At 38.8% G+C, this 24486-nt stretch overlaps 2 protein-coding genes across 8 annotated transcripts in view; one reads left to right on the top strand and one right to left on the bottom strand.

Moving 5' to 3' along the window:
- LCORL (ligand dependent nuclear receptor corepressor like) overlaps positions 1–24486 on the bottom strand; it is a 247014-nt gene that overhangs the window by 2778 nt on the left and 219750 nt on the right. The gene's annotated exons all lie outside the window — the stretch shown is intronic.
- The window catches only part of NCAPG (non-SMC condensin I complex subunit G), a 43987-nt gene that overhangs the window by 14553 nt on the left and 4948 nt on the right, over positions 1–24486 (top strand). For 3 of the 7 annotated variants that reach the window (XM_058193342.1, XM_058193339.1, XM_058193340.1), the window contains exons 10-20: positions 2888–3011; positions 4833–4922; positions 6166–6345; positions 7068–7178; positions 14943–15062; positions 17108–17317; positions 18010–18191; positions 19100–19265; positions 19425–19586; positions 20336–20504; positions 22408–22488. In XM_058193342.1, the coding sequence (XP_058049325.1) occupies positions 2888–3011; positions 4833–4922; positions 6166–6345; positions 7068–7178; positions 14943–15062; positions 17108–17317; positions 18010–18191; positions 19100–19265; positions 19425–19586; positions 20336–20504; positions 22408–22488 (1595 nt within the window). Of the gene's footprint in view, positions 1–2887; positions 3012–4832; positions 4923–6165; positions 6346–7067; positions 7179–14942; positions 15063–17107; positions 17318–18009; positions 18192–19099; positions 19266–19424; positions 19587–20335; positions 20714–22407; positions 22489–24486 lie in introns of all 7 variants that reach the window. The other 4 variants (XR_009156337.1, XR_009156338.1, XM_058193341.1 and 1 more) reach the window with 4 other exon arrangements.

Raw genomic sequence — 24486 nt, 5'->3', positions numbered from 1 at the left:
TTCTTCCTTTTCTTTAATTGTCAATGTTAATCTATTCATTTCTGCACATTCCAATATTTTCTTAATTACTTGTCTCTCTATAGGGATTTTTTTCTGCTTTCCAATTTTGTGCAAATATAATCCTCACTGCAGTTATAACATGTATAATCAGATATATATTTTCTTTACTATATTTCTCCGGTAAGATACCCAATAGGAACAGTTCAGGTTTTAAATCAGTATGTTGTTGTATCATTTCCTCTAACCACATTTGAATTTCAACCCAATAATTTCTTGCTTCTGGACATCACCACCACATATTATAATACAATTGTGGTATCTGATGGCATTTCCAACATTTAGCTGATTTATCTTTAAATATTTTTGCCAATTTTTCAGGTGCCATGTGCCATCTATAAAACATTTTATATTGATTCTCCTTATATGCTGTGGACATTGTTAATTTATAGTTTCTTTCCCATAATTGCTGCCATTTATCTAACTCAATTGTATATCCAAAGTTTTTAGCCCAGGCTATCATTGTTTCTTTTACCTGTTCTTCTTCTAACTTAATAGTAAGTAAATAGTTATACAATTTTTAAATCATTCTTTCATCTGTTCCTGTGAGTATCTCATCCAGTTCTATCATCTCCAAATAGAAACCATATAATTTAGCATCTTTTTCATATCTTGTTTGTATTTGCAATTGTGTATACAAGTCCATTTCAATCCCTTGTTCTTCTATTTCTTGTTTTGTTTTCAATTTTTCTGATAATATATCTTTATATCTGACAATATTTCCCATATTAATAATATTTGGATGTATTAACGCTTCCATTGTTGATAACCATGTTGGTATTTTCAAATAATATTTATCTCTGACATTCTCCCACACTAGTAATAAAGCATTTCTTACATAATGTCTTTGAAAGTAGCTATGCATTTTATTTTTGCCATACCATAAAAAGGTGTGCCATCCCAATTGTAAATCATGTCCCTCCAAAGTTAATAATCTTGTATTTCTTAATTCAATCCATTCTCTCATCCATGACAATGCTGCTGCCTGGTAATATAGTTCCCAGTTTGGTAGTCCAAATCCTCCTCCAAGTCTCGCATCCTGTAACATTTTTATGTTGATTCTCGCTTTTTTCCCTTGCCATATAAATTTCATTACTATTTTATTAAGGTATTCAAAATATTTCTTTTCCACTTTTATTGGTATAGTTTCAAATAAAAACAACAATCTTGGTAACATATCTTAATTATTGCTATCCTTCCCATTAATGATAGTTGTAGATTTTTCCATCTCTCCAAGTCCATCTCAATTTGTTTTTTCAGTTTATAGTAGTTGTGCTCTTTAATTGGAGGAGCTGCAGCGCAAGTGGGCCAAAGCAGTGATTGCGATGGCTGGAAGCTGCGGGAGCGAAGCACAACTTGCACTTGCGCAGCATCAGCATTCTGCCTCGGTATATTTGTCCAGCTGGTGGTGCAAAGCAGACCTTGTCTCCTGCCGCTTGGGACTTGGAGCTGTAAATGGCGACTGGTCCAGGGAGCAGCCGAATTTTGCTCTCTATTGCAGATGCCAGATCAACCCCCTGTAAGCTCTCATCTCTCAAGGAGCGCTTGCTGAAGCGGCGTGGGAAACTGGCCGGGCTCCTTGGGAGAGGAGAGGGGAGAGAATGAGAGAGAGATCACTGCCTTCTTGGAAGAAGTAAGGGGGGAGGCGAATGGGGATGTCTTGCATTAAGTATCAATTTTGCGAGGTTGGCGCAGCAGGCAGCAGTCCTTCCCGGTGTGCCTTGTTCCTCCGGAGCACTCCACCCCTCCCTCCCGCTTCTGCCCGCCTCCTCCTCCTGGAGTCTCTGGGCTGCTTACTTAGCCTTCTGTAATATCTCTGTTTTTATCATTTTCTTTGTAAATCTTACATGCACTTCTCTCAGTAATTTATTTCTTGTTGCATATTTTGTATGCACTCTGAATATCTCATCAATCCCATTTAATACCTTCTCTTTGGGTTCCTCCATCACTTCTGCCAGCAACTCTGCGATGACTTCTGCCATGGTTCCCCCCTTCTCTTCCTCTGTATTTTGAAATCTTAAGTAATAATCAGAACGGTCCATCTCTAAGGCAATAATTGTTCTTTCCTGATTCTTATTAGTTGTTGTCAGTCTATCCTCTAGTTTTCCCACTTTTTTTTCTGTCAAATCTGCTTTTTCCTCTACTTTTTGTATTCGTCATTTTTCCCAATCATCCGCTTGACATCTTTTAGTTCCCCATCTAATTTTTCCATTTTCTCATCCAATTTCGCTATCTTTTTTTTTTCCAGATCTTTAGGCATTCATATTTTTGAGGCCCATTCCCTAGTATTATCCAGTCCTTTGGAAGGAAAACAGGGAAGATCCAGCCTTGCTGTTCAATTTAGATCCTTCTCTCTCAGAGGATCATCAGATGTTGAGGGAAAGGATCACCTAGAAAAAAATGGATTCAAAAATATAAATGGGGCAGAGAGTAGGAGAACATCAAGACAAATAGTTGAGATTTAAGAATAACCAGTTGACCATCTAGTCTGGGCATTTGTAGTCCAGCCGCAGAATATTTTCACTCTAAAATGTTTCCCTTTTCCCAGAATTTCAGGGAGTGAGAGTTGGAGTGTGTAGTAGAAGCAGATAGCACTGTAGCCAAATACTGTAAGCTTTCGTCTCTGTTTCAGTCTGAGCTTGTCTCTTAAATCTTGCAGGGGAAGGGTTTTTCCTTGTTTTACAATATTCCTAAGCAACCACAATTGTAACATTTGGAATTTGAAAGTTTGTTCATTGGTAGGAAATAGTGATGTCCATATATCAGAAATACACGCCCCCAAATAATGATTCCTTGGATTTTAAATTCAAAAATATATATTTTTTTAAAGGAAGAGAATGCTGAGTGTCCTACAAAAAATTCTTATGATTCCAACCACATCAGCATCCCTCGTATCCCATCTTATGGAAAAGTTGCTCTGCCTTTTGAAGGATGATGACGGAAGAATCCAGATGGTATGTTCTTGTAGTATGTATGCCACTGTACGAAAGTTCTTTCGTATGGTACACAACTTTGAAAGTTTAATCTTTTAAGGAAGTCTTCAGAGCAATTGTGTTAACCAAAGTACCTGTTTTGAATCCATTCTTCTTTGTAAATAGTTTGCTTTCTTTGGATGTTAAAAAAAATCAGTTGAATAGAATTGTTCCTGACAAGTTTTGAGTGTAAATATTCATATATTTAGAAAAATTACAAAATACAGAATAACAGAGTTGGAAGGGACCTTGGATGTCTTCTAGACCAACTCCTTGTGCAAGCAGGTGACCCTATACCCTGGGCCATGGATTGGCACTGGTCCATGGCTTGCTAGGAATTGGGCTGTGCAAGTACACAAAGCCCCATCTGTGCATGTGTGTGTCGTGTCCCACTCCTCCGCTGATGGCCGGGTCAGGGAAATCCGAATCAGGCGTGCCTCTGCAGCTCTGCCAAAGTCCTAGCAAAGTTCTCAAGGCTGGCAGGAGACCAGAAAGTGACTACAGCAAGATTAGGTAGACTTTGCCTGACTCAGAGAATGCCAGAAAGCAGATCCTTTATATAGGCCATGGGGTGTGGCTCCATGACTCAGCACTTATCCAGGCCTGCCCCTCCCTTCCTTCTGTTGACGCCGCCTATCAATTCTCCTGAAGCGAGGGTCACTCCAGTCTGCAGCTGTTGGTAATTGACCTTCCTCAGGCTCACATGCTGTGGGGGAGGGGGAGGGGTCTAGTTGCTCCGTTTGCCTGGGCATGGAGCCAGGGCTGGGGGCTGGAGGCTGGAGGCACTTCTTCTTCTTCTTCGGCCTGTCTGGGCATGGAGCCAGGGCTGGGGCTGGGAGACATGCTAGGACATTCCTCAGCGTTTGGAAGCAGATAAGACAGGCCCGGCTGCGGGGAAAGCGGACGAGGCACAACAGTGTGGGACCTAGTCAGCATGTGAAACCCCCACCTCCACCCTGGTCCACAGAAAAACTGCCCTCCACAGAACTGGACCCTAGCACCCAAAAGGTTTGGCGCTGCTGTCTTATACCATTCCGGACAAGTGGTTGTCTACTTTTTTTGAAAACTTCCAACAAAGGAGGACCCATGACTTCCGGAGACAAGCTATTCCACTGATTTATTCTCACTGTCAGGAAATTTCTCTTTATTTCTATTTTGGTTCTCTCCTTGATTAGTTTCCATCAATTGCTTCTTGTTCTGCCTTTAGGTGCTTTGGAGAATAGGTGATCCCTTCTTTTCTGTGACCACCTGTCAGATATTGGAAGATTGCTATCATGTCACCCCTTTTGAAAAGCTTGGCTAGTTTGCAAGTATGAGTTATCAACTAGATTTTTCTGCAAATAACCTCACCATATCATATTTGTTTTTCCCCTCACCAGATGAGAGACAGTACTAGTTTTCCCTCCAGTACTAAAGGTTTATATTCCTGATTTGGAAATCAAGCTAGATGGGCTCAAGACCACCATGCTTGTTCTTCCTCATTGAAAAGTCTAAATGGAGAGAATTTAGGGCACAGAGGTCCAACATGGTCTTAGGATGCTCAAAATAACTTTTACTAAACTTTTACTGGTCCGTCTAAGGATCAAGAAATGCTGTTTTCCTCAAAAGCACCATCAATGAGAAGGCTTCACATGAAATTTTGTGGCTGTGTAAAGATTTGGGAGATATTTTTTTTTTAAATAATGTAAGTTTCTCCCAAAGAACCTCCAAAACTGAGTATTATTTGTTTAGCTTTATGGCAGGAATAAAATAAGTTTGCCAGACTTATTTCAATTTCAGATTGGTGCTTATTTACATTTTCAGGTTGCTGAAATAATTTCAGAGGCACGGGAAACCATTATGACAATAGACAAGCAGCAAGACGCAAGTGAGATAAGAAAACAAGAGCTTAAGGTATGGAGAGATTGTGCCACTTCTGTAGTAATTTAATTTTTTTTAGAAATGAAATAACTACAACTGAATTATTGCATTTTTTTTCCTGCAGCTTCTGAAAAATCTGAATGTTTTTTCCCAGAAATGCAGAGAATTAAATTAATATGATTGGAGAGGGCAAATTTTCAAATTCTTTTTTATAAATCTTGATAAAGATGGCAGTTGATTTTGATTTCCTCTGGTGTATGTAAGTACAAGTTGGAATAGAAGAAAATAAAGTAGAAGGATGGAGAGGGTGTTCAGGAGGCCTCCTTCGTTGAGGACACTTTTTAGCACATTGGGTTCATCTCCCAGCTGCAAGGAGAGCCTTGGCTATTGTTGTGTACACCCTGTTGACCTCAGTGTCAGTGTGAGTTCCCTTCACCAAGTCACCCTTGCGCTTGCTTTGAAAAGGGCAGTTGGTCCAGATCATGGTGACCAAGTTGTAGGGTGGGTCACCTGGCTATGGACATGTTCCTCCATTGAAGCAATATTTGGCGGCTCATTAGCTGAGCCAAATTCAGATTTGCTTTTACACAGGGAGTGCTCTAAAACTATATTAAATAAGATGTTACCATTAGTCTTCTTAGTCTTTTCAAATGGTAAGCTCAACTGTTGTATTGTCCATTGAAACTGTTACTCTCAGTAGGGTTTTTATTACTTGAAGACTTCTCTTTCATCCAGGTCTTTGCTGAGAAACTGGTGAACAGTTTTTGTATCTACTTCAGTTTCTTTTCCTCCCTTTTTTATATTGTTTTAAAACACCTTTATTGTATACTTTACTGTGTTTTATTTTATTTTTATTGTATGCTACTTTATATCTTACAACGTATTTCAAAAGACTATTTTCATTGAGAGAAGCACAAAGTCATATGAAATGATGTTATTTTTAATATTCATGTTGCATAGATTTCATACCGGTAGAGGTTGCTGATTCCAGATTCTGATGAGGCAGCAGGATTTTTCCAACCTTAGTCGATTTCAGGAACTGAGAAGCATCTAGCTCTTTTGATATGAGCATGGGAGACCACAAAATTCCAAGCTTATGGATTAGATTGGAAAGACAAAAAATACTTTTTGCAAGTAGGCAATGATAGAATTCATTGCCACTGTCAAGAAAATGGGGTGCATGCAGGAATCAGCAGTCAGATTGAGATGTCTACTTTTTGTAGAAGCCATAATATTACCCAGTATCTCCAGGGCATAATTTCTGTTTTCTTTCCAGCTGGCAGAAATAAAAGTGAAACTCATGGAAGCAAAGGATATTCTGGAGAAGTGCATAGCCATGCAAGACTTCAGCCATGCTTCTGTGTTAAAGGAGAGGATTATAGAGCTGGAAAGTATAAAGAGTGGCTTGTTGAAAGAGGCGGAAGAATCCAAAACTAAAGAGATATGCGTGGAAAAGGTTCTGTATTTTACACTTGCTCTAGTCTTTTCAGTGTTTTCACATTTATATGTTAAGAACTGTGTATGTGATGAAATGGCTTTTTTCAAACTATGTTTGAAATGGCTTTTTAGAAGAGGAAGAGAATATTTGTAGTTCGGACTTGAACTGTGAAATCCTTGATGTGGAGTACTTCAGTCCAGCACTGAAGATATTACTTAGTTGGGTAATGAAATGTCTTGAAAACAATCAAGCTCAGAAAACAGCAAGGACTCCATAGGAAGAGAAACCTGAAAATCCTGCTATAACCTCTGATGCTAGTGCCTCCTATTAAAAGAGAAATGACCCAGAATATTTCTGTATCTACTTATGTACCTAGTTTTCTACACATGGGTTATTTTTCATGTACAAGGGCTAGAAAAAAATCCAAACTCTGCATCATTGCAGAACAAAACTAGATGTGAAATATGGGAATTAGAGTAATTGTTGCTGGAAGGAGGCTGTTGCTTTGGAACAATCTGCAACTAAAAAGGATCTTAAGTTGGCGCATTGATTGAGCAGACCATCTTCTTCAGTTGGAGTCAATGATAAATATAGGGTCAAATTTTGCTTGATGTCCTGTAGAAACAAATTATTAATTCTGTTGAATGCTGCTCACTTTTGTTCTTGGGTATTAGAAAGCATTGTAGATACTTGGGCAGACTGAAATCCTGAACTAAACTATGATGCTTTTATTTTAAAAGAGTGATCCAGAAACACTTCTGAAGTGTTTGATGATGTGCAACCAACTTCTGAAGCAGATCTCATTTTCCAAAGGATTAGGACCTACATTGGATGGAATAATTGAATCCCTGGTATGTGGCAACATTATGATATGTATCACAATATAGAAGAATTTTGCTAAGCAGGAGCAGGTATATGTGGTCTCAAATACTTTTTTCTATCTCAGGTAGCATTCTTGTTCTACATTGTTTTGTGCATGTATGTTTGAGACAGCTAAGGACCAAAAATGAATTTGTTTGAACTGGATAGAATTTCACCTTGCCAGATATTTTAAAATTACTCACTTTGACAGCTCAAGCTGCACATATGGGAGTTCCTCAGAAACAAGAATGGGCACAGTCTGCTAATATCTGGCAAAGAGGAAGGAAGCTCCGGCAGAAAACTAGTGGCGATTTAAAGAGAAGAACCGTGATTCACTAAAAAACAACTGCCGAGAGAGAGGAGCCAAAAAAGGAGGAAAGACCGGGAAAAGACTGTAAAAGCGAGAGCAGGAGAGTGTAAGATGAGGGAGGAAGGAAAAGAGAAGGAGAAAGGCGAAACCCACGTTTCGTTAGACAATAAGAGACCCAGGGGCTTGGAAAACACGATCCAAGACAGAAGAAGAACATGTGACCAGAGAGAGCACGAGAGTGAAAGGAGAGAAGCCTGGAGAGGATCGGAGGAGCAGCAGAGCCGGGAATAAGCTGGAGAGGACGGCGGAGGAGAACTGCGATATTCGATGAAGAAGTGAAGGGCGAGTGTTTTGGGTAATCCGGAGCCTAATAGTGAAAGTAAAGATGCTAGAAAGAGACAGTGAAAGGGCGGAGCGGAGCAAAGAAGAGAGGAACTGTAGAGACTGAGAGATCCGGATATAACACTGAGTGACTAAGCAGAGAAACTGATAGAGGTGGAGTGGACGAGGATGATACTATTAAGAATATTTTTTTATTATTCAAAAAGTTTTTCAGAAAATTCCCCCCCCTTTCCCCCCCCTCCCCTCCCTTCACAACCCCTCCCCGACTTCCCGGAACGAGCACAAGGTATAGTTAAAAATAAAACAAACATATTCGTCCCAACTTAATTATACCCCTACAATCATCAATTCCTAACTTCCCCCGAAAACAATCAAAAATAATACATCATAATCATTCAAAGGCAGTCTGATAACTCTTAGTCTGATATCTACTTTGAATATAGTCAATCCATTTTTTCCATTCCTTTAAGTATCTTTCTTGCGTATTGTCTTTCAAAAAGGCTGATATTTTCGCCATCTCAGCCAAATTGGCAACTTTCAATATCCATTCTTCTATTGTAGGTACTTCTTTTTTCTTCCAGTACTGTCCTATTAATAATCTTGCTGCTGTTATTAGATTTAAAATCAATTTAGTCTCAATTACTGTACAGTCCGTAATAATAATAAGACAACATGGGTTTGTCAAGCCAACATGGGTTTGTCAAAAACAGATCATGCCAGACTAATCTTATCGCATTCTTTGACAAAATGACAAAATTAGTAGACCAGAGAAATGCTGTCAATATAATTTACTTGGACTTCAGTAAAACATTTGATAAAGTAGACCATAACCTACTACTAGATAAAGTAGAAAAATGTGGGTTAGACAGCACCACCACCAGATGGATTCGTAACTGGCTGACCAACCGCACTCAACGTGTAGTCCTCAACGGAACTACATCCACATGGAGGGAAGTATGCAGTGGAGTACCCCAAGGCTCTGTTTTAGGCCCAGTACTCTTCAACATCTTCATCAATGACTTGGACGAGGGGATAGATGGGGAACTCATCAAATTTGCAGATGACACCAAGCTGGCAGGAATAGCCAACACTCCAGAAGATAGGCTCAAGTTACAGACAGATCTTGACAGACTTGAACATTGGGCGCTATCTAACAAAATGAAATTCAACAGTGAAAAAAGTAAGGTTCTACATTTAGGCCAAAAAAACAAAATGCACCAGTACCGTATATGTGGTACCTTGCTCAATAGTAGTACCTGTGAGAGGGATCTTGGAGTCCTAGTGGATAACCATTTAGATATGAGCCAGCAGTGTGCAGCAGCTGTTAAAAAGCCAACACAGTCCTGGGCTGCATAAACAGAGGGATAGAATCAAGATCACGTGAAGTGTTAGTACCACTTTATAATGCCTTGATAAGGCCACACTTGGAATATTGCATCCAGTTTTGGTCGCCACGATGTAAAAAAGATGTTGAGACTCTAGAAAGAGTGCAGAGAAGAGCAACAAAGATGATTAGGGGACTGGAGGCTAAAACATATGAAGAACGGTTGCAGGAGCTGGGTATGTCTAGTTTAATAAAAAGAAGGACTAGGGGAGACATGATAGCTGTGTTCCAATATCTCAGGGGTTGCCACAAAGAAGAGGGAGTCGGGCTGTTCTCCAAAGCACCTGAGGGTAGAACAAGAAGCAATGGGTGGAAACTGATCAAAGAAAGAAGCAACTTAGAACTAAGGAGAAATTTCCTGACAGTTAGAATAATTAATAAGTGGAACGACTTGCCTTCAGAAGTTGTGAATGCTCCAACACTGGAAATTTTTAAGAAAATGTTGGATAACCATCTGACTGAGATGGTGTAGGGTTTCCTGCCTGGGCAGGTGGTTGGACTAGAAGGCCTCCAATGTTATGTTATGTTAATTCCCAACAGAAAAAATTGCGGCAGGAACTTTATCTTCTTTTTCAAAACATTTTGTAAAATCCACCAAATTTTTATCCAAAAGGCCTTTATATCCTTACAAGTCCACCAAATATGAAAATATGTAGCGTCATCACAATTACAGCTCCAACATTTTGCTTGCATATCTGGATACATACACGATAATTTCTTAGGATCTAAATGCCATCTATAAAACATTTTATAAAAATTTTCCCTCAAATTCTGTGCCTGCATAAATTTAACATTTCTAAGCCAAATTTTTTCCCAAGTTTCCAATAATATTGGCTCCTGAAAATTTTGTGCCCACTTTATCATACAATCCTTTACCAAGTCCCTTTCAGAGTCTATTTCGAGTAACACATTATACAATCTCTTTATATGCTCCTGAGACTGATTTGCTTTACCAAATTTCCCTCGTTCTGCTCTATACCAATTTTCTGATCTTCCTTCCATCTAGCACAATACTATTAAGAATATTGAATAACCCAAAGAATTAAAATATTTAAACAGTGGAATCGCCCTATTCTAAGTATCAAACCAATAGTTACATTGTATATTGTGATTAACACCCTGATTAATACAATTTCCTTGAATATTGTTTTCATAGTATTGCTCCCATAGTAATATTGTATTTACAGTTATACATACTTATATCAATATTAACTTATAGATATTTAGATTGTATTGAAGGTATTTTATCTAAAACAGAATTATTTATAATTAATATCTATTGGAAATTATATCTATTATAGTTAATTTAGTTTAATTAATTAAATTAATTTAATTGGTTGAATATAGAGGAAATATACTTAGTGACTTCTAGTCGTATTGTATTGTACACTTTTAGGTTGATTTATAGCGGTAGAGTTTGGGAAGATAATGTATGAAAATAGAAATAGAACTTAAAACAAATAAAAATTGAGAGAAGAAAATACTATAATATTGATAAAGGAAAAGAAAGACATTTAATAACTATTAGTAACTTATCAGTGGTTTAATTTAATTTATTTAAAAGGAAGAAATATAGATATAAAAGAAGTAATCTTGAATGATAAAAAGAAACTATTAGTATTTATAAAAGTGGTGGATGGTAATTTGGGAAAGGATTTATAAAATCTTGGGAGAACAAAATAGACTTTTAAAGGAAATGACAAGCATTACCACTACAACATTGAGAGCAGGGAAAAAGATGGCATCCAACCTGACAGTGGCAATGGCTTCTCTGTCAACTCAGAGATCAATAGAAGTGATGCTATCCACAGAAAAATCAAGTTCTGGCCTGACTTCCCAAGCAATGCAATCTACCCTCTCGATACAGGAAACCATGGTGAAACTCCAGGAGATGATGGTAAAAAATCACGGAGAGCTGAAAACCGATATACAGAATTTGGACAATAAAGTTGGCTCAATTGAAGAGGCGATACAAAGAAATGAACAAAAAATTAGGTCGGTGGAAATGAAAACTGAACAAACAGAAAAAAAACTAGAACACATGGACCAAAAAATGATGGCGGTAAATAAAGATTTAGAGAGTTTGTTGATATACCTTGAAATGGATCGATCCTCCTTTTATTTGAGATTTCAAAATGTCAAGCAAATGAAAGAAGACCTGGGAGGGGTAATGGTGGAAATGATTGCAGAAGCCCTCCAGAGGGAAAAACAAAAGATTATAGACAAGTTGGACGAAGTTTACAGAGTCCAAACAAACCATCATCTGCCCAGAGAAGTGCACATCAGGTTTGCGCGAAAGAAGGTTTGAGATATTATTTATAAAATTACAAGGGATGAAACTATGATTTATAATGGAAAAGAAATTATAACATTGAAACAGGTCCCCAGACGGATTTGGGAATGAAGAAAATACTACCGGTTCCTAGCATCTCTGCTGAATAGAAAGAACATATCATTCCGATGGATAATCCCAGAAGGATTGCTGATATTCTGGCAGGGCAAAAGAATTAAGGCTGACGAGTTAGATAAAGCCCAAGAATTATATGATCAACTGATGGGGATGGAGGAAGACTCCAGCAGCAGAGAGAAATTGGAGACAGCTAGTCTAAAAGAACAGAAACAAGAATCCGGAGGTGAAGAATTGGAAGAAAGAAGCAAGGTGATAAAAGAGAACCAAGAAGAAGAAAGAGGTACTAGGACTAGGACACAAAGAGCTACCAGAACAAATAGAAACCAGAGATTGACGGATAACTAGGATTGGCGGATAACTAGGAAAATGGAGAAAGAAACTGAACTATTGTCAATAAATGTGAATGGATTGAATGATATTGTGAAAAAGAAAAAAATACTCATTAAATTGATGAAGCAGAACGTAGATATTATATGTCTCAAGGAGATGCACATCAAAAAACAAGACCAGGAATATTTATTATAAATATAAATTGGAGAAATTGTTCTCAGCACTGGCAGAGAAAAAAAGAGAGGGGTGGTAGTATATATCAGAAAAGAAATAAAAGCTAATTTTATGCTGACCCTAATGTAAGGGTATTATTGCTTGAATTAAGGATAGGGGAAATTAAAATGCTACTAGCTAATATCTATGCCCCTGATAAAAATCAGAGGGAGTTTTATAAGAAAACCCATGAAAGGATTATTGAGATAGGTTGTAAAAGCATGTATAGTGGGGGACTATAATTATGTGAAATTAATACAACAAATAAAATTGGATTTGGAAAGATGGGCATTATAGCTATCTATACTTGGCCGAATTGCAACTATCAAGATGAATGTTTTGCCGAAATTGCTCTACCGCTTTCAAATTGTACCTATAAAATTGGATAAGAAATTCTTTATGGATTTGAATAAAACTACAACAAGGTTTACATGGGCAGGTAAGAAAGCAAGAATAAAATTAACAGATCTCCAGGATAGTAGAATTAGAGGTGGCTTTGGGCTTCCAGATTGGCGACTACTATAAAGTGGCAACATTATTATGAGTTAGGGAGTGGATTAACCTGAGAAACAGAAGACTACTTTCACTGGAAGGACAGACACGACCAGAAAAAGGATGGCATGCCTTCCTATGGGACAAGGAGAATAAATCTCATTTATATTTTGTTAGACATAAAGTAAGGGAAGCTATGATGTAAATATGGCAAGAGATCAAGAGAAAGCATTATATGAAAATCCCCAGTTGGTTATCAACAATAGAAGTGATGATTCACCCTAACACTCTAGATATAGGTAAAATGGTCAAGTATAACGACAACAGTCAAGGAAACCTAAAAAGCAGGCAGGAATTGGAAAAATGACATAATCTAGATTGGTGGCCATACTTGCAACTTCAATCACAGTACAAAAAGACAAGGATGAGTATGGAATTGAGATTGTGCCACAACAATTGGACAAATTATTGATTGGCCCAGATGAAAAATTGATAACAAAAATGTATAACTACTTATTAGAATTTGATAGAGCTGAAGATATAGCGAAGAGAGTTATGATAGTGTGGGCAAAAAATGTCGGACATAGTATTGAATTGGGGGGAAATTTGGAATAGAAATTATAAAATACCTAAATTGGCAACATACAAAGAGAACCAGTATAAAATGTTCTATCGCTGGCATTTGGCACCCTCTAGACTAGCAAAGATATACCCAAATCTAAGCCCGAACTGTTGGAAATGTGGTCAAAAATAAGGTCCTTCTATCATACATGGTGGTTGTACCCTGAAACGAAAAAATACTGGAAGAAAATACACAGGTGGTTAACAGGAATTAACAGGACTTCAGATAGAATACACCCCAGAACTATTTCTCCTAGGGATAGTTAAAAGAAAATATGACAAAAGAATAATAAACATCATTTTACACATAATAACCACAACAAGGATAGCTTTTGCGCAATGCTGGAGCAATATAAATATACCTTCTGAAGGTTTAGTAATTAAAAAAATATTCAACTGTGCAGAAATGGACAAACCGACAATTGAACTGAAAGGACAAATGGATTCGGAATACTACGCAATATGGGAGAAGTGGTACAACAGAATTGAGAACAGAAAAATGAAAAAAAAATAGACAAAATAGAAGCAGAATTAAAATGTATAGTAAAAATGTATAGAGTGTATGTTGTGTCTTGCCCGCTCTCACAGCAGCCGGGGCCTTCTTATCTGCTCCCGAACACGGAGGAATGTATGCCTCCCGGCCCCAGTCCTGGCTCCATGCCCAGACAAGCTGAAGAGGAGGGGGCACCTCCCGGTCCCAGCCCTGGCTCCATGCCCAAGCAGGCTGCAGAGGAGGGAGCACCCCCCGGCCCCAGCCCTGGCTCCATGCCCAGGCAAACGGAGCAGCTAGACCCCTCCCCCTCCTCCACAGCATGTGAGCCTGAGGAAAGTTTATTTCCAACAGCTGCTGATTGGAGTGACCCTCGCATCAGAAGACTGGATAGGCGGAGGCAACAGAAGGAAGGGAGGGGCAGGCCTTAATGAGTGCTGAGTCATGGAGCCACACCCCATGGCCTATATAAAGGATCTGCTTTCTGGCAGTCTCTGAGTCAGGCAAAGTCGAACTTATCTTGCTGAAGTCACTTTCTGGTCTCCTGCCTGCTCTGAGGACTTTGCTAGGACTTTGGGCAGAGCTGCAGAGGCAAGCCTGATTCGGATTTCCCTGACCCGGCCGTCAGCAGAGGAGTGGGACACGACAGTGTATTTGAATTGGAATGTTATGGTATGTAAATGGACGCAGTTATGCCTAAAATGTGAGCAAGATTTGTTTAATTGTAAAAATGCAATAAAAATAAAATTTAAAAATAGAATTTTACCATGCAGGCATCTCACACAGCTTTTCTACTTCAGCCCTCCATTGGATTGCACATGGAATCAATTTTAGTTTCTGGGCAGTTCCAGGTTTTATATCAGTTAGAGATTCACTATTTTTCCATTTATGAAGTTAGATCGTGTCCTTTTCTTATATAGTTCTTTCAAACAAATCTGAATAAGCCATCTATCTACTTGACCACTAGGGTGAGTGTTTGTTAAAATCAGTTCATGCTTTTTTGTTTGCAAAAGCATCCTCAAGGGGAGGTTAAAGAAGTTAGCTCTCCATCCTGGCTTTTTAAACATCCCCTGTGATTATCCTGGTCTCTTCAGTTACCAATATATCTTAGCCAGCAAGCAGCTACAAGGTTCTCTTCTGATCAATATGCTTATTCTTGTAGATAATCCCAGGAATTACTAATATCCATCCTGCTGTGCGAAACATGGCGGTGCTGTGCTTGGGCTGCTGTGGCCTGCAGAGCAAGGAGTTTGCAAGTCAGCGCCTCACTTTGCTGTTGCAAGTAAGTAGGTTTCATTTCTCATGAAATGTCTGATAGACTTGGGAACCCTGAGGAAAAAGAGTTCCTGTTGCCACAGGTATTTTTGAGTCCAAAAGACTAGTAAAATGTGTGAAGGAGGCCCAGAGAAATTCCACTTTGCTTTCAGTAGGCATAAATTGATTTGGTTGGCTTTCAAGTTCAGGTCCTGCAATTCTGGTGAACTAAGCAAAACATTAGTACTTTGGAAAGAACTTTTGTTGTGGCTCCAGCCCCCCCACCCCGGGCCTGGCCCCCTGCCAGAGAGTGACTCAGAGACTGAGGGGGAAGGGCGGTCAGGGCTCCTTTCTGCAGGGCTGGCTTCCCTGGCTCAGCTCCAGGAGCCAGAGGCAGGCCAGGTGGAAGAGGTGACGAGGCCTCCGTCTCCTGTATCTCCCCCCGCCCAGGAAACTTCCAGACCCAGCTGAGGACAATCAGTCCTGGTTAGATCCCAGGTTTCGTAGACAAGAGAGGCGGGAACAACAGAAGCAGGGGTGGGGCAGGCCTAGAAAGTGCTGAGCCATGGAGCCACACCCCACAGGGTATAAAAGCAGGAGGGGCTGCTATACTGCTTTGTGATGAACAAATCAAACTGCCTAGAGAGAACTTGAGCTGAAGTGCTGTTTATTCCTGATTTCCTGGTTGATACGCCGGCATCAAGAAAGATAACAGAAAAACCTTGGCAGACGGTTGCTGGGTTGCTGCCAGAGCTGATAGCTGCCGAGGACTCAATTGCCGGCTAATTGAGTCATTTCTCGTGCCTCCCGGACTGAGGTGGGGGGGACAGAACAACTTTGTTGCTAGGAGAGTCTGATGTACCAGACTCTTTAAAACCTATCAAGTAACACTCCAAATAACTTATCGTAATTAAAGGGAAGTTGGAATCTCTTTCTCACACTTCTTCCCTCCCGGGATTGAGAGATCCACCTCGCAACTACGTTGGCATCCTGGTATTTTAAAGAAGGTCCAGTGTTGCTTTATATCATGCTAAGGGGCAAGTGGATGGGTGGGCTGTAGAGGAATAGCCAGTTTGTAGAAAACTTTTGCCATTTACAATTGGCCACAAGTTCTATGTAGTGATCTTGCTGAGAATTATAATTGGGAAGTGGAACTTCTAACTAAAAAGAAGGCAAACCAGGACTACCAAAATGCTGCCATTTCATATTGTTGCAAACAGCTATGGTCTTCATTTCCTACCTTCTCACTTTCACATTCTGTTTAAAATAAATACTATGCAGGAAAACTCATACTTTTCAATTGTAATATCATCATCTATTCAAAGCCTGATGTTTTGAATGTTGGACTTGAAACATTGGAAACATTTCTTTCCATTGTCCTACATCAGGAGCCTCCAAATTTGGCAACTTTAAGACTTGTGGACTTCAACTCCCAGAATTGAATTTTGGGAGTTGAAGTCCACAAGTCTTAAAAGTTGTCAAGTTTGGAGACACCTGTCCTATATCCATGGTAGAAGGGCATTCTTTGGAGGGTGTAATATAGGGTAGAGTAGTTTCCTAGGGTTGGGGCTGTGACTTGTTCCCTCAACCAGTTTGAGACTGCAGAGGCATTAGCAGAAGTGGTTGATTGGGAAACAACTGAAAAAGCTAAGGATGGGAATAGAAGAAGTATAAAACTCCAATTTCCAAATAGCCAAACTGTTGCTAACATTTCTTGGCAGTATGACCAAATGCTGACTGCCCAGTTCTGAGCTAGTTTGAGGGTCTGTGGGTGGAGTATTGAAACACATGGAAGCTCCTTGTGTATCAGAAGTCCCCTGTTTCAGTTTCTATCTTCAATTTTTACATTTCATCAGAAATTGGCTATTTTGCTTCTTTCTTGATTGCATGTTTGAAGGAACATGCAGATTTTGAGAAGGCCATTCGTCAACTTCAGATTTATAACCTAATTTGGAACTGCTTTAAAAAGTCTGAGAAGAGGGTCAGTATGGCTTTTTGATGGCTCAATCAATGAATTATAGTTTAAATTATATGAATTCATAGGTCCTGTTTGGTCTTTCTAATCCTATTCAGGTATTGCAAATTGATGAAATGAAGGTAAAATTGAGTGCTTTAAAGGCACTATTTGACCAGGTAATGATATTTGGAATAGAACCATTCAAAGACAGAAAAGTTCAAACTGGAAATGAAGAAAAAGAGAGTGAGAAAACTAAGGAAACAGAAGAAGAAACAGCTACCACTCACAACCTTCTTCACCTTCTTTCTGGGTTTCTAGATAGTGAGGTAAGATTGAAAGTAACAAATATGGATGTAAATTTTAATTTCATGTGTGGAAGAATATAAAGAGAAAATTTGAGCAAAATATTTCCCTTACTGGTACTAGCAACATAAAAAATGCATGAAAAAACTAAGAATGGCAACAATGTCAGTTATACATCACTCATCTGATGAGAGACATGTTGAAATAGTCATGGTAGCTTTTTTAATTGCTTCAGATTAGCAACTTCTAGTGACCATTCAGAGGTATAACTGCACTGAAAAAAGTGACATGACTGATTTTCATACTTAAATTGCAACATCCCCATGGTCACATGATCAGAATTCGAGCGCTTGGCAATTGGCATGTATTTATGACCATTGCAATGTCCTGGAGTCATGTGATTGCCATTTGTGACCTTCCCATCCAGCTTCCAACAAGCATAGTTAATGGGGGAAGTCAGATTTGCCTAACGACCACATAATTCACTTAATAACTGCAGTGATTTGCTTAATAACTGTGGCAAAAAAGGTTGCAAAATAGAGCAGAACTCAACAATTGCCTTGCTTAGCAATGGAAATTTTGGGCTCAGTTGTGGTTGTAAATTGAGGACTATCTGTAAATGCAGTCTTGCAGAATGAAACTTAGGGTAGGTGTTGCAGCTCCAATTTACTGTGGAATAATTACTGGAATATCCTTGTGTAAATCTCTTCTCCAGTTTTCAGAACTAAGAACTGAGGCTGCCGAGGGACTGGTGAAGCTTATATTTTCTGGCCGGCTAATCAGTGCTAAGCTTCTTTCTCGACTGGTTTTGTTGTGGTATAATCCAGTGACAGAAGAAGATACACGTCTCCGACATGCCTTGGGAGTTTTTTTCCCTTTATTTGCATATTCAAATAGGTATAATCTGAATATTTGTATATGTCTGTATGTAGTTTCTTTTTCTATACAGGTAATCCACCACTTGCAACTGTTCATTTAGTGACTGTTCGAAGTTACCATGGCACTAAAAAAAAGTAACATGACCATTTTTCACACTTATGACCATTGCAGCATCCCCATGATCACATGACCAAAATTCAGATGCTTGACAACTGATTCATGATGGTTGCAGTGTCCTGGGGTCATGTGATCACCTTTTGCCACCTTCTGACAAGCAAAGTCAATGGGAAAGCCAGATTCACTTAACAACTGTGTTACTAACTTAACTGCAGCGATTCACTTAACTGTGGCAAGAAAGGTCATAAAATGGGCAAAATTCACTTAACTGTCTGGCTTAGCAGCAAAAGTTTTGGGTTCAATTGTGGTTGTAAGGTGAGGACTACCTGTATTTTAAATAGCTCAAAGTGAACTTAATTGGGAAAAAAATACTGTAAGGTTTTTTTAATTTGAATAATAACAACTGTTTAACCATGTAATTTGCTATATGTTTTCTTAAAAACAATCTTTGTTGAATTTTTTACTGGGTGTACATCAATCTTATTGTCCAGATACGTCTAAATATTTTTTTTACATGAGCAGCTTACTGTGGTTTAGTTTGTAAGGTTGTTTGGTATCTGTGTACCATATGCTATAAAAAAGCAGAAGGACCCACAGTAAAATTTATATTAATTACTGTTCTTAGAATATTAGACTATCTTTTTGCTGTTTGCTGTCATTTGCATCTGATGCCACTTTCACAAGACACCTTATTATTTCATCTGGACACAGAATTGGTTTCGCTTATGTTAGTTGGAAAATTGATGTAGTTGGGTGCATTTGATGTTGTGTTGTGTTAAGGCCTTACCTTTTACATTTTAAAAATGCAGAACCAATCAGGAATGCTTTGAAGAAACTTTTATTCCAACGTTGCAAATATTATTTAATGCTCCAGCTTCATCACCATTGTCAGAGGTTGATGTAGCTAATGTTGCTGAACTTCTGGTGGATCTAACAAGGCCCAGTGGATTGAATCAACACGTTCAGAACTGCCAGGTAGGGTAAATCGTATGTGAGGAGGCTGTTTTGTTTGATCTGAGATTAGAAAGCCCTCAAAATCTGGGCTGAAGCCTCCTACTCCTTGCAGTAATGCTTTTGTTGAAATTGTGGACAATTTATACTTGGACAATTACCATATTGTAATGGCTTTTTCAGGGTTTGACAGTTCATGATAATTTAGCGCTGAAAATATGCAATGAAATTTTGACGGATCCAAATGTGCCAGATGTCCGGATATATGCAAAAGCTCTCTGTTCCTTAGAATTCAGTAAGGATTTCACAAATGACCTCATGGATTTATTTGAGGATATTCTTGTGGTAAGCCATAGCTAATGATCCATAAACACAGATTTAGTGGGTTTCTTGTAAAATTTCTGAGAAATGTCTTAAGGGTATCAGAGTATGTGAGAAGAAACAATATTTGCCTTCTAAAATTTAATGTCTCCATTCTTCAAAAACCCAAGTTTGCAAAATCTAAGAATTAAAAATTATCCTTCTTTGGCCACTAGGTTTCCTTATCTTCTAAGGAGGCAATGGGGAGTGGTCCTTGGATTTAATAGTGTCGAGATCCCTGCCAACCTTTTGGGGGGGCAAAGTTGAGAAAGAAACAGAAGCCATAGTTGCTGGATTCTGACTCCATCTCTATGGGCCAAAGGGGTTGCTACTGGCCAAGAGCTGCTTCAACCCATTCCATTCAAATTTGCTTGCAACCCTCCTCCCTCCCCACCACAGTTCCTATTCTCAGTTTGAGAAGGCCATAAGTCAGAGAATCACATGAAAAACCTAAAATCTTCAATGGGGAATCATATTTATTTCTCAGCAGCCTCTGACTGTATTTCACAGATTCCAAGAATCATTTTTGAGGGACTTCTGTGGTTTTCAAATATTAATAAAATTATCCCATGTTATTTGCAGTAATATACTATTCATAGAGAGAGATTATTTGCATTTCTATTTGTTAATGAACTTTGCCCAACATTCAATTCCAGTACCAACACATGTATAGGATCAACAAATGCCCATTATGTACACTTCTAAATAAGCTGTTCTTGACTTCTCTATTACAGACAGTAAAAGATAAAATGTCTTTAAAAATGGTTGAAAAAGTGAAGAACAACTTAAACAAAGGAAACCCTGTTGATGGACATGTTTCAAAAGAAAAGGACACTGCAGAAGTAGCTGAAAACAATTTGGACTGCAATAAATCATGTACGTCCATTGATCAGAATGAGGAAGGTAACAAAGAGAACATACTGTACTATTTTTAGATTATATTTTTTTCCAAATCTTCCTTGGCTGGGTTTGAATTTCCCTCTGGGAAGCGTTGCCGACGTTTAAACGGAGCAGCTGCGTGAAAGTCAGGTCTCTTTATTTTTCAGGAAGGAGGTACAAGCGGCAGCAAGGACACACCTTCCTGGGCTAGCAAACAAGTTGTGTGTGACTAGGTGTTTTATACTCTTTTTACCTTTGAAGTTCTTTGTGTAGTTCGCACTAATGGTTCAGGTTTTGTGTGGTTTCATTCCTGTTTTGCTCTTCTGCCTGGAGTACTGGCAAGGAAGTGCTTGCTAATATTTTTTATTTATCAAAAGTGTGTTTCCTTAATACGGATAGTTTTCATCCTGTCTTTAGCATCTTTTCGTTTGCTTCCTTTTTGGTTATTGTAATCCATTTCCTCCTGCATTTACATTACCTTTTCTTCCCTTCCCATTATATTGGAATTTTAATTACTCTGATCCTGTTCTTCTTTTTGGGCTATCTGCTTCTATGGGGATTCTTAATGATTTTCTATTCTAATGTGTTTGGAGCTGCAGTTTCCTTTTCTTTTGGTAATATGTAGTTTGTATTTTCCTAAAACTTTTAGTTGAGCCTTTCTTTCTGATTTTAGGGTTTTTCCTCCCTTTTAGTGGTGATACTGGCTATTTTCTTCCTACACTATATTTCTTGAATTCTTTAGAGGATAATCTCTAGATAGGGTGGGAAATGAGAGAGAATTGTGTGTTATGGTTGTATTACAGAAGTGGAGGAATTGCTGAGTTTTTACATAATACCCTTATGTGAATTCATAGATGACTTTTATGTTGGCATTAATATGTTGTCTGAATATTGGGACTGGAAGCCCTGGTCCAGGTATGTTTCACTTCTGTCCCTTCTTTAGTGGTTGTCCTGAAGCCCTGCCCTCCAGGATTGCTGAACACAGCACTGTTTATGCTCCTTTTAAGTATGTGTGTGGAGGAAGACTTTATACTCAAGAAATGAGTCTGTCAGATCCCTATCGTGATTCAAGTGGGGAGGGGACCCCAGATTCTTTTACTTGCTTATTGCTCTCATCCTGTTTTCCTATGTATCCTGTAATTCCTTAGTTTATAACTTTTACCCTGTCACCTATTCTGTCCTGTGCTTTGATTTACCTTGGGGGGATGTACAAGGGGGGAGGGCCATCTGTTTTCTCTCTGTTTGGAAGCCTCAAGAAGGAATCTACAACATCTTCGCACCTGTGGATTGGCTCATTCAACATCAAACTGAGAGGAGAGGTTTCTAACCACTTTATCCTAACAGAATTGCCTGGGGGGAACTCAGACCCTGCTTTACATTATCTTGCATTCACTTCCTTTCAATAAAAGGTTCCTTTTGAAATGCTAAAGTTTTGAGAGTCCATACTTTCTTGAACAGGAGGGAGAGGCAGAATCTTACAGAGTCATTGACTCATATGTTGGGAAATAAGTTGCTTAGATGGAAGCCGAACAGATTCTTTCATTCATTCATATATTTGTGTGCCCCTCCACCAATCACCCTGGGTCAGCACATAGTGATGAACTCAGTGGAGTTGTTCTGAAGTTGCTGACTAGGAATATGATTGCTATTCCTTTAATTAACAGAATAACTTGTGCAGATTGCAAATGTTGATTTTCTTAATATTAGAAGAGGTATAGTACTTTGAATAACTTCAGATGACTCACTTAGCTTTGACTGGTACCCTTGTCTCAGAAGCTAGTGGAAGGGAGAAACTTCCTTGTATTTGTATTCCCAAAATTAGGAGCTATATTCTGCATTATAATTAGCATGAGATGCTCTGATTAGAATAGCTTTAGAATAGAATTAATTTTGTCCAAGTTGTTTGAAGATATGTTGTCCTAAATAGGTGATAAAGTAATCACTCCTACTAGAGACACAGAGAACACACCTCTAAAGCCAAGATCTACAAGAAACAGAGCAACAAAAGGTAACAATCCTCTGAAACAAATATACTTTTGCTTTGTAAAGCTTTATAAGTGTTTTTCAGGTTAAAGAAAGGGCATATATGACTGTATGCATACGCTGAACTAAAAAACATGGACACTCAGTTTTGGGACTACTTTGACTTTACTGAAGTGACTTGTGTTACGTTGGTGCATTACTATCTCAAGTGCAGTGCCTTGCATTTTGTTGCAATATGGGCTCCTTGACTAAGAGTACCAATTTACAACAATAATTCCAGTACCAATTTTGTTCGTAAATTGAGAACTGCCTGCATTTTCAGGAGATATATCCAATAACACTGGACACTTGGGAGATTCATTGGGGGTAGAGGGAACTATAATCAGAATCAAGTTGGAAGGGACCTTGCAGGTCTTCTAATCCAACCCTTGCTCAAGCAGGAGACCTGATACCATTTCAGACAAGTGATTGTCCAGTGTCTCCTTAAAATCTCCAGTGATGAAGCATCCACAATTTCTGAAGGCAAGCTGTTCCACTGATTAATTTTCCTCACTGTTACGAAGTTTCTCCTTAATTCCAGGTTGCTTTTCTCCTTGATTAGTTTCCATCCATTGTTTCTTGTCCTGCCCTCTGGTACTTTGGAAAATAAATTGACCGCATCCTCTTTGTGGCAGCCTCTCAAATACTGGAATACTGCTATCATGTCTCCCCTAGTCCTTCTTTTCTCTAGACTAGCAAAATTCAAATCCTGCAACCGTTCTTCATATGTTTTAGTCTCCAGGTCTTTAACTATCTTAGTTACTCTTCTTTGTGCTTTTTCCAAAGTCTCAACATTTTTTTTTTGTAATGTGGTGACCAAAACTGGATGCAGTATTCCAGGTGTGACCTTACTAAGGCTTTATAAAGTGGTGCTAATACTTTGTGTGATTTTGATTCTATGCCTGTTTATATAGCCAAGGATTGTATTAGCTTTTTTTTTTTTGCTGCTGCTGCTGCACATTGCTGACTCATGTTTAAGTGATCATTCACTAGGACTCCAAGGTCCCTCACAGTTACTGTTTTGGAACCAAGTTTCGCCTAATCTGTACTTGTAACTTTGTTTTTTCCTGCCCAGATGTAAAACCCTGTTTTTCTTCACATTAAATTCCATTTTGTTGGATAGAGCCCATTGTTCAAGTTTGTCAAGATCTTTTTGGATCCTGAGCTTGTTTTCTGGGGTGTTGGCTATTCCTGTCAGCTTGGTGTCATCTGCAAAGTTGATAGGTTCCAAGTCATTTATGAAGATATTGAAGAATACCAGGCCTAAGATGGAACCTTGTGGTACCCCACTGCTTACTTCCATGTAGATGTAGTAACATTAGGGACTACTCGTTGGGTATGGCTTGTCAGCCAGTTACAAACCCATCTGGTGGTAAGTGATGCGGTCTAAGCAGTGGGGTACCACAAGGTTCCGTCTTAGGCCCAGTACTCTTCAGTATCTTCATAAATGACTTAGATGAGGGAATAGAAGGGGAACTTAACAAATTTGCGGATGATACTAAGCTAGGGGGAATAGCCAATATCCTACAGGATAGGCTCAAGATCCAGATGGATCTTGATAGACTTGAACACTGGGCCCTATCTAATAAAATGAAATTCTATATAGAGAAAAGTAAAGTCTTACACTTAGGCAAGAAAAAACAAAATGTAGACTGAGTGACACCAGGCATAATAGCAGTAACTGTGAAAGGGATCTTGGAGTCTTAATGGACAACCAATTAAATATGAGCCAAAAGTGTGCGGCAGCAGCCAAAAAAGCCAATGCAATCCTAAATTGCATTAAAAAGGGATACAATTAAGATCAACTGAGGTACTAATACCACTCTATAAAACCTTAGTAAGACCACATCTAGAATACTGCATTCAGTTTTGGTCACCACGCTATAAAAAAGATGTTGAGACTCTAGAAAGAGTACAGAGAATAGCAACCAAGTTGATTTGGGGACTGGAGGCTAAAACTTATGATGAATGGTTGCAGGAACTG

The sequence above is a fragment of the Ahaetulla prasina genome, chromosome 8, assembly GCF_028640845.1.
Source record: "Ahaetulla prasina isolate Xishuangbanna chromosome 8, ASM2864084v1, whole genome shotgun sequence".
In the NCBI taxonomy this organism is placed as follows: Eukaryota; Metazoa; Chordata; class Lepidosauria; order Squamata; family Colubridae; genus Ahaetulla; species Ahaetulla prasina.
Note: the sequence above shows the minus strand (reverse complement) of the source record. Positions and strands in the feature narration are given on the sequence as shown.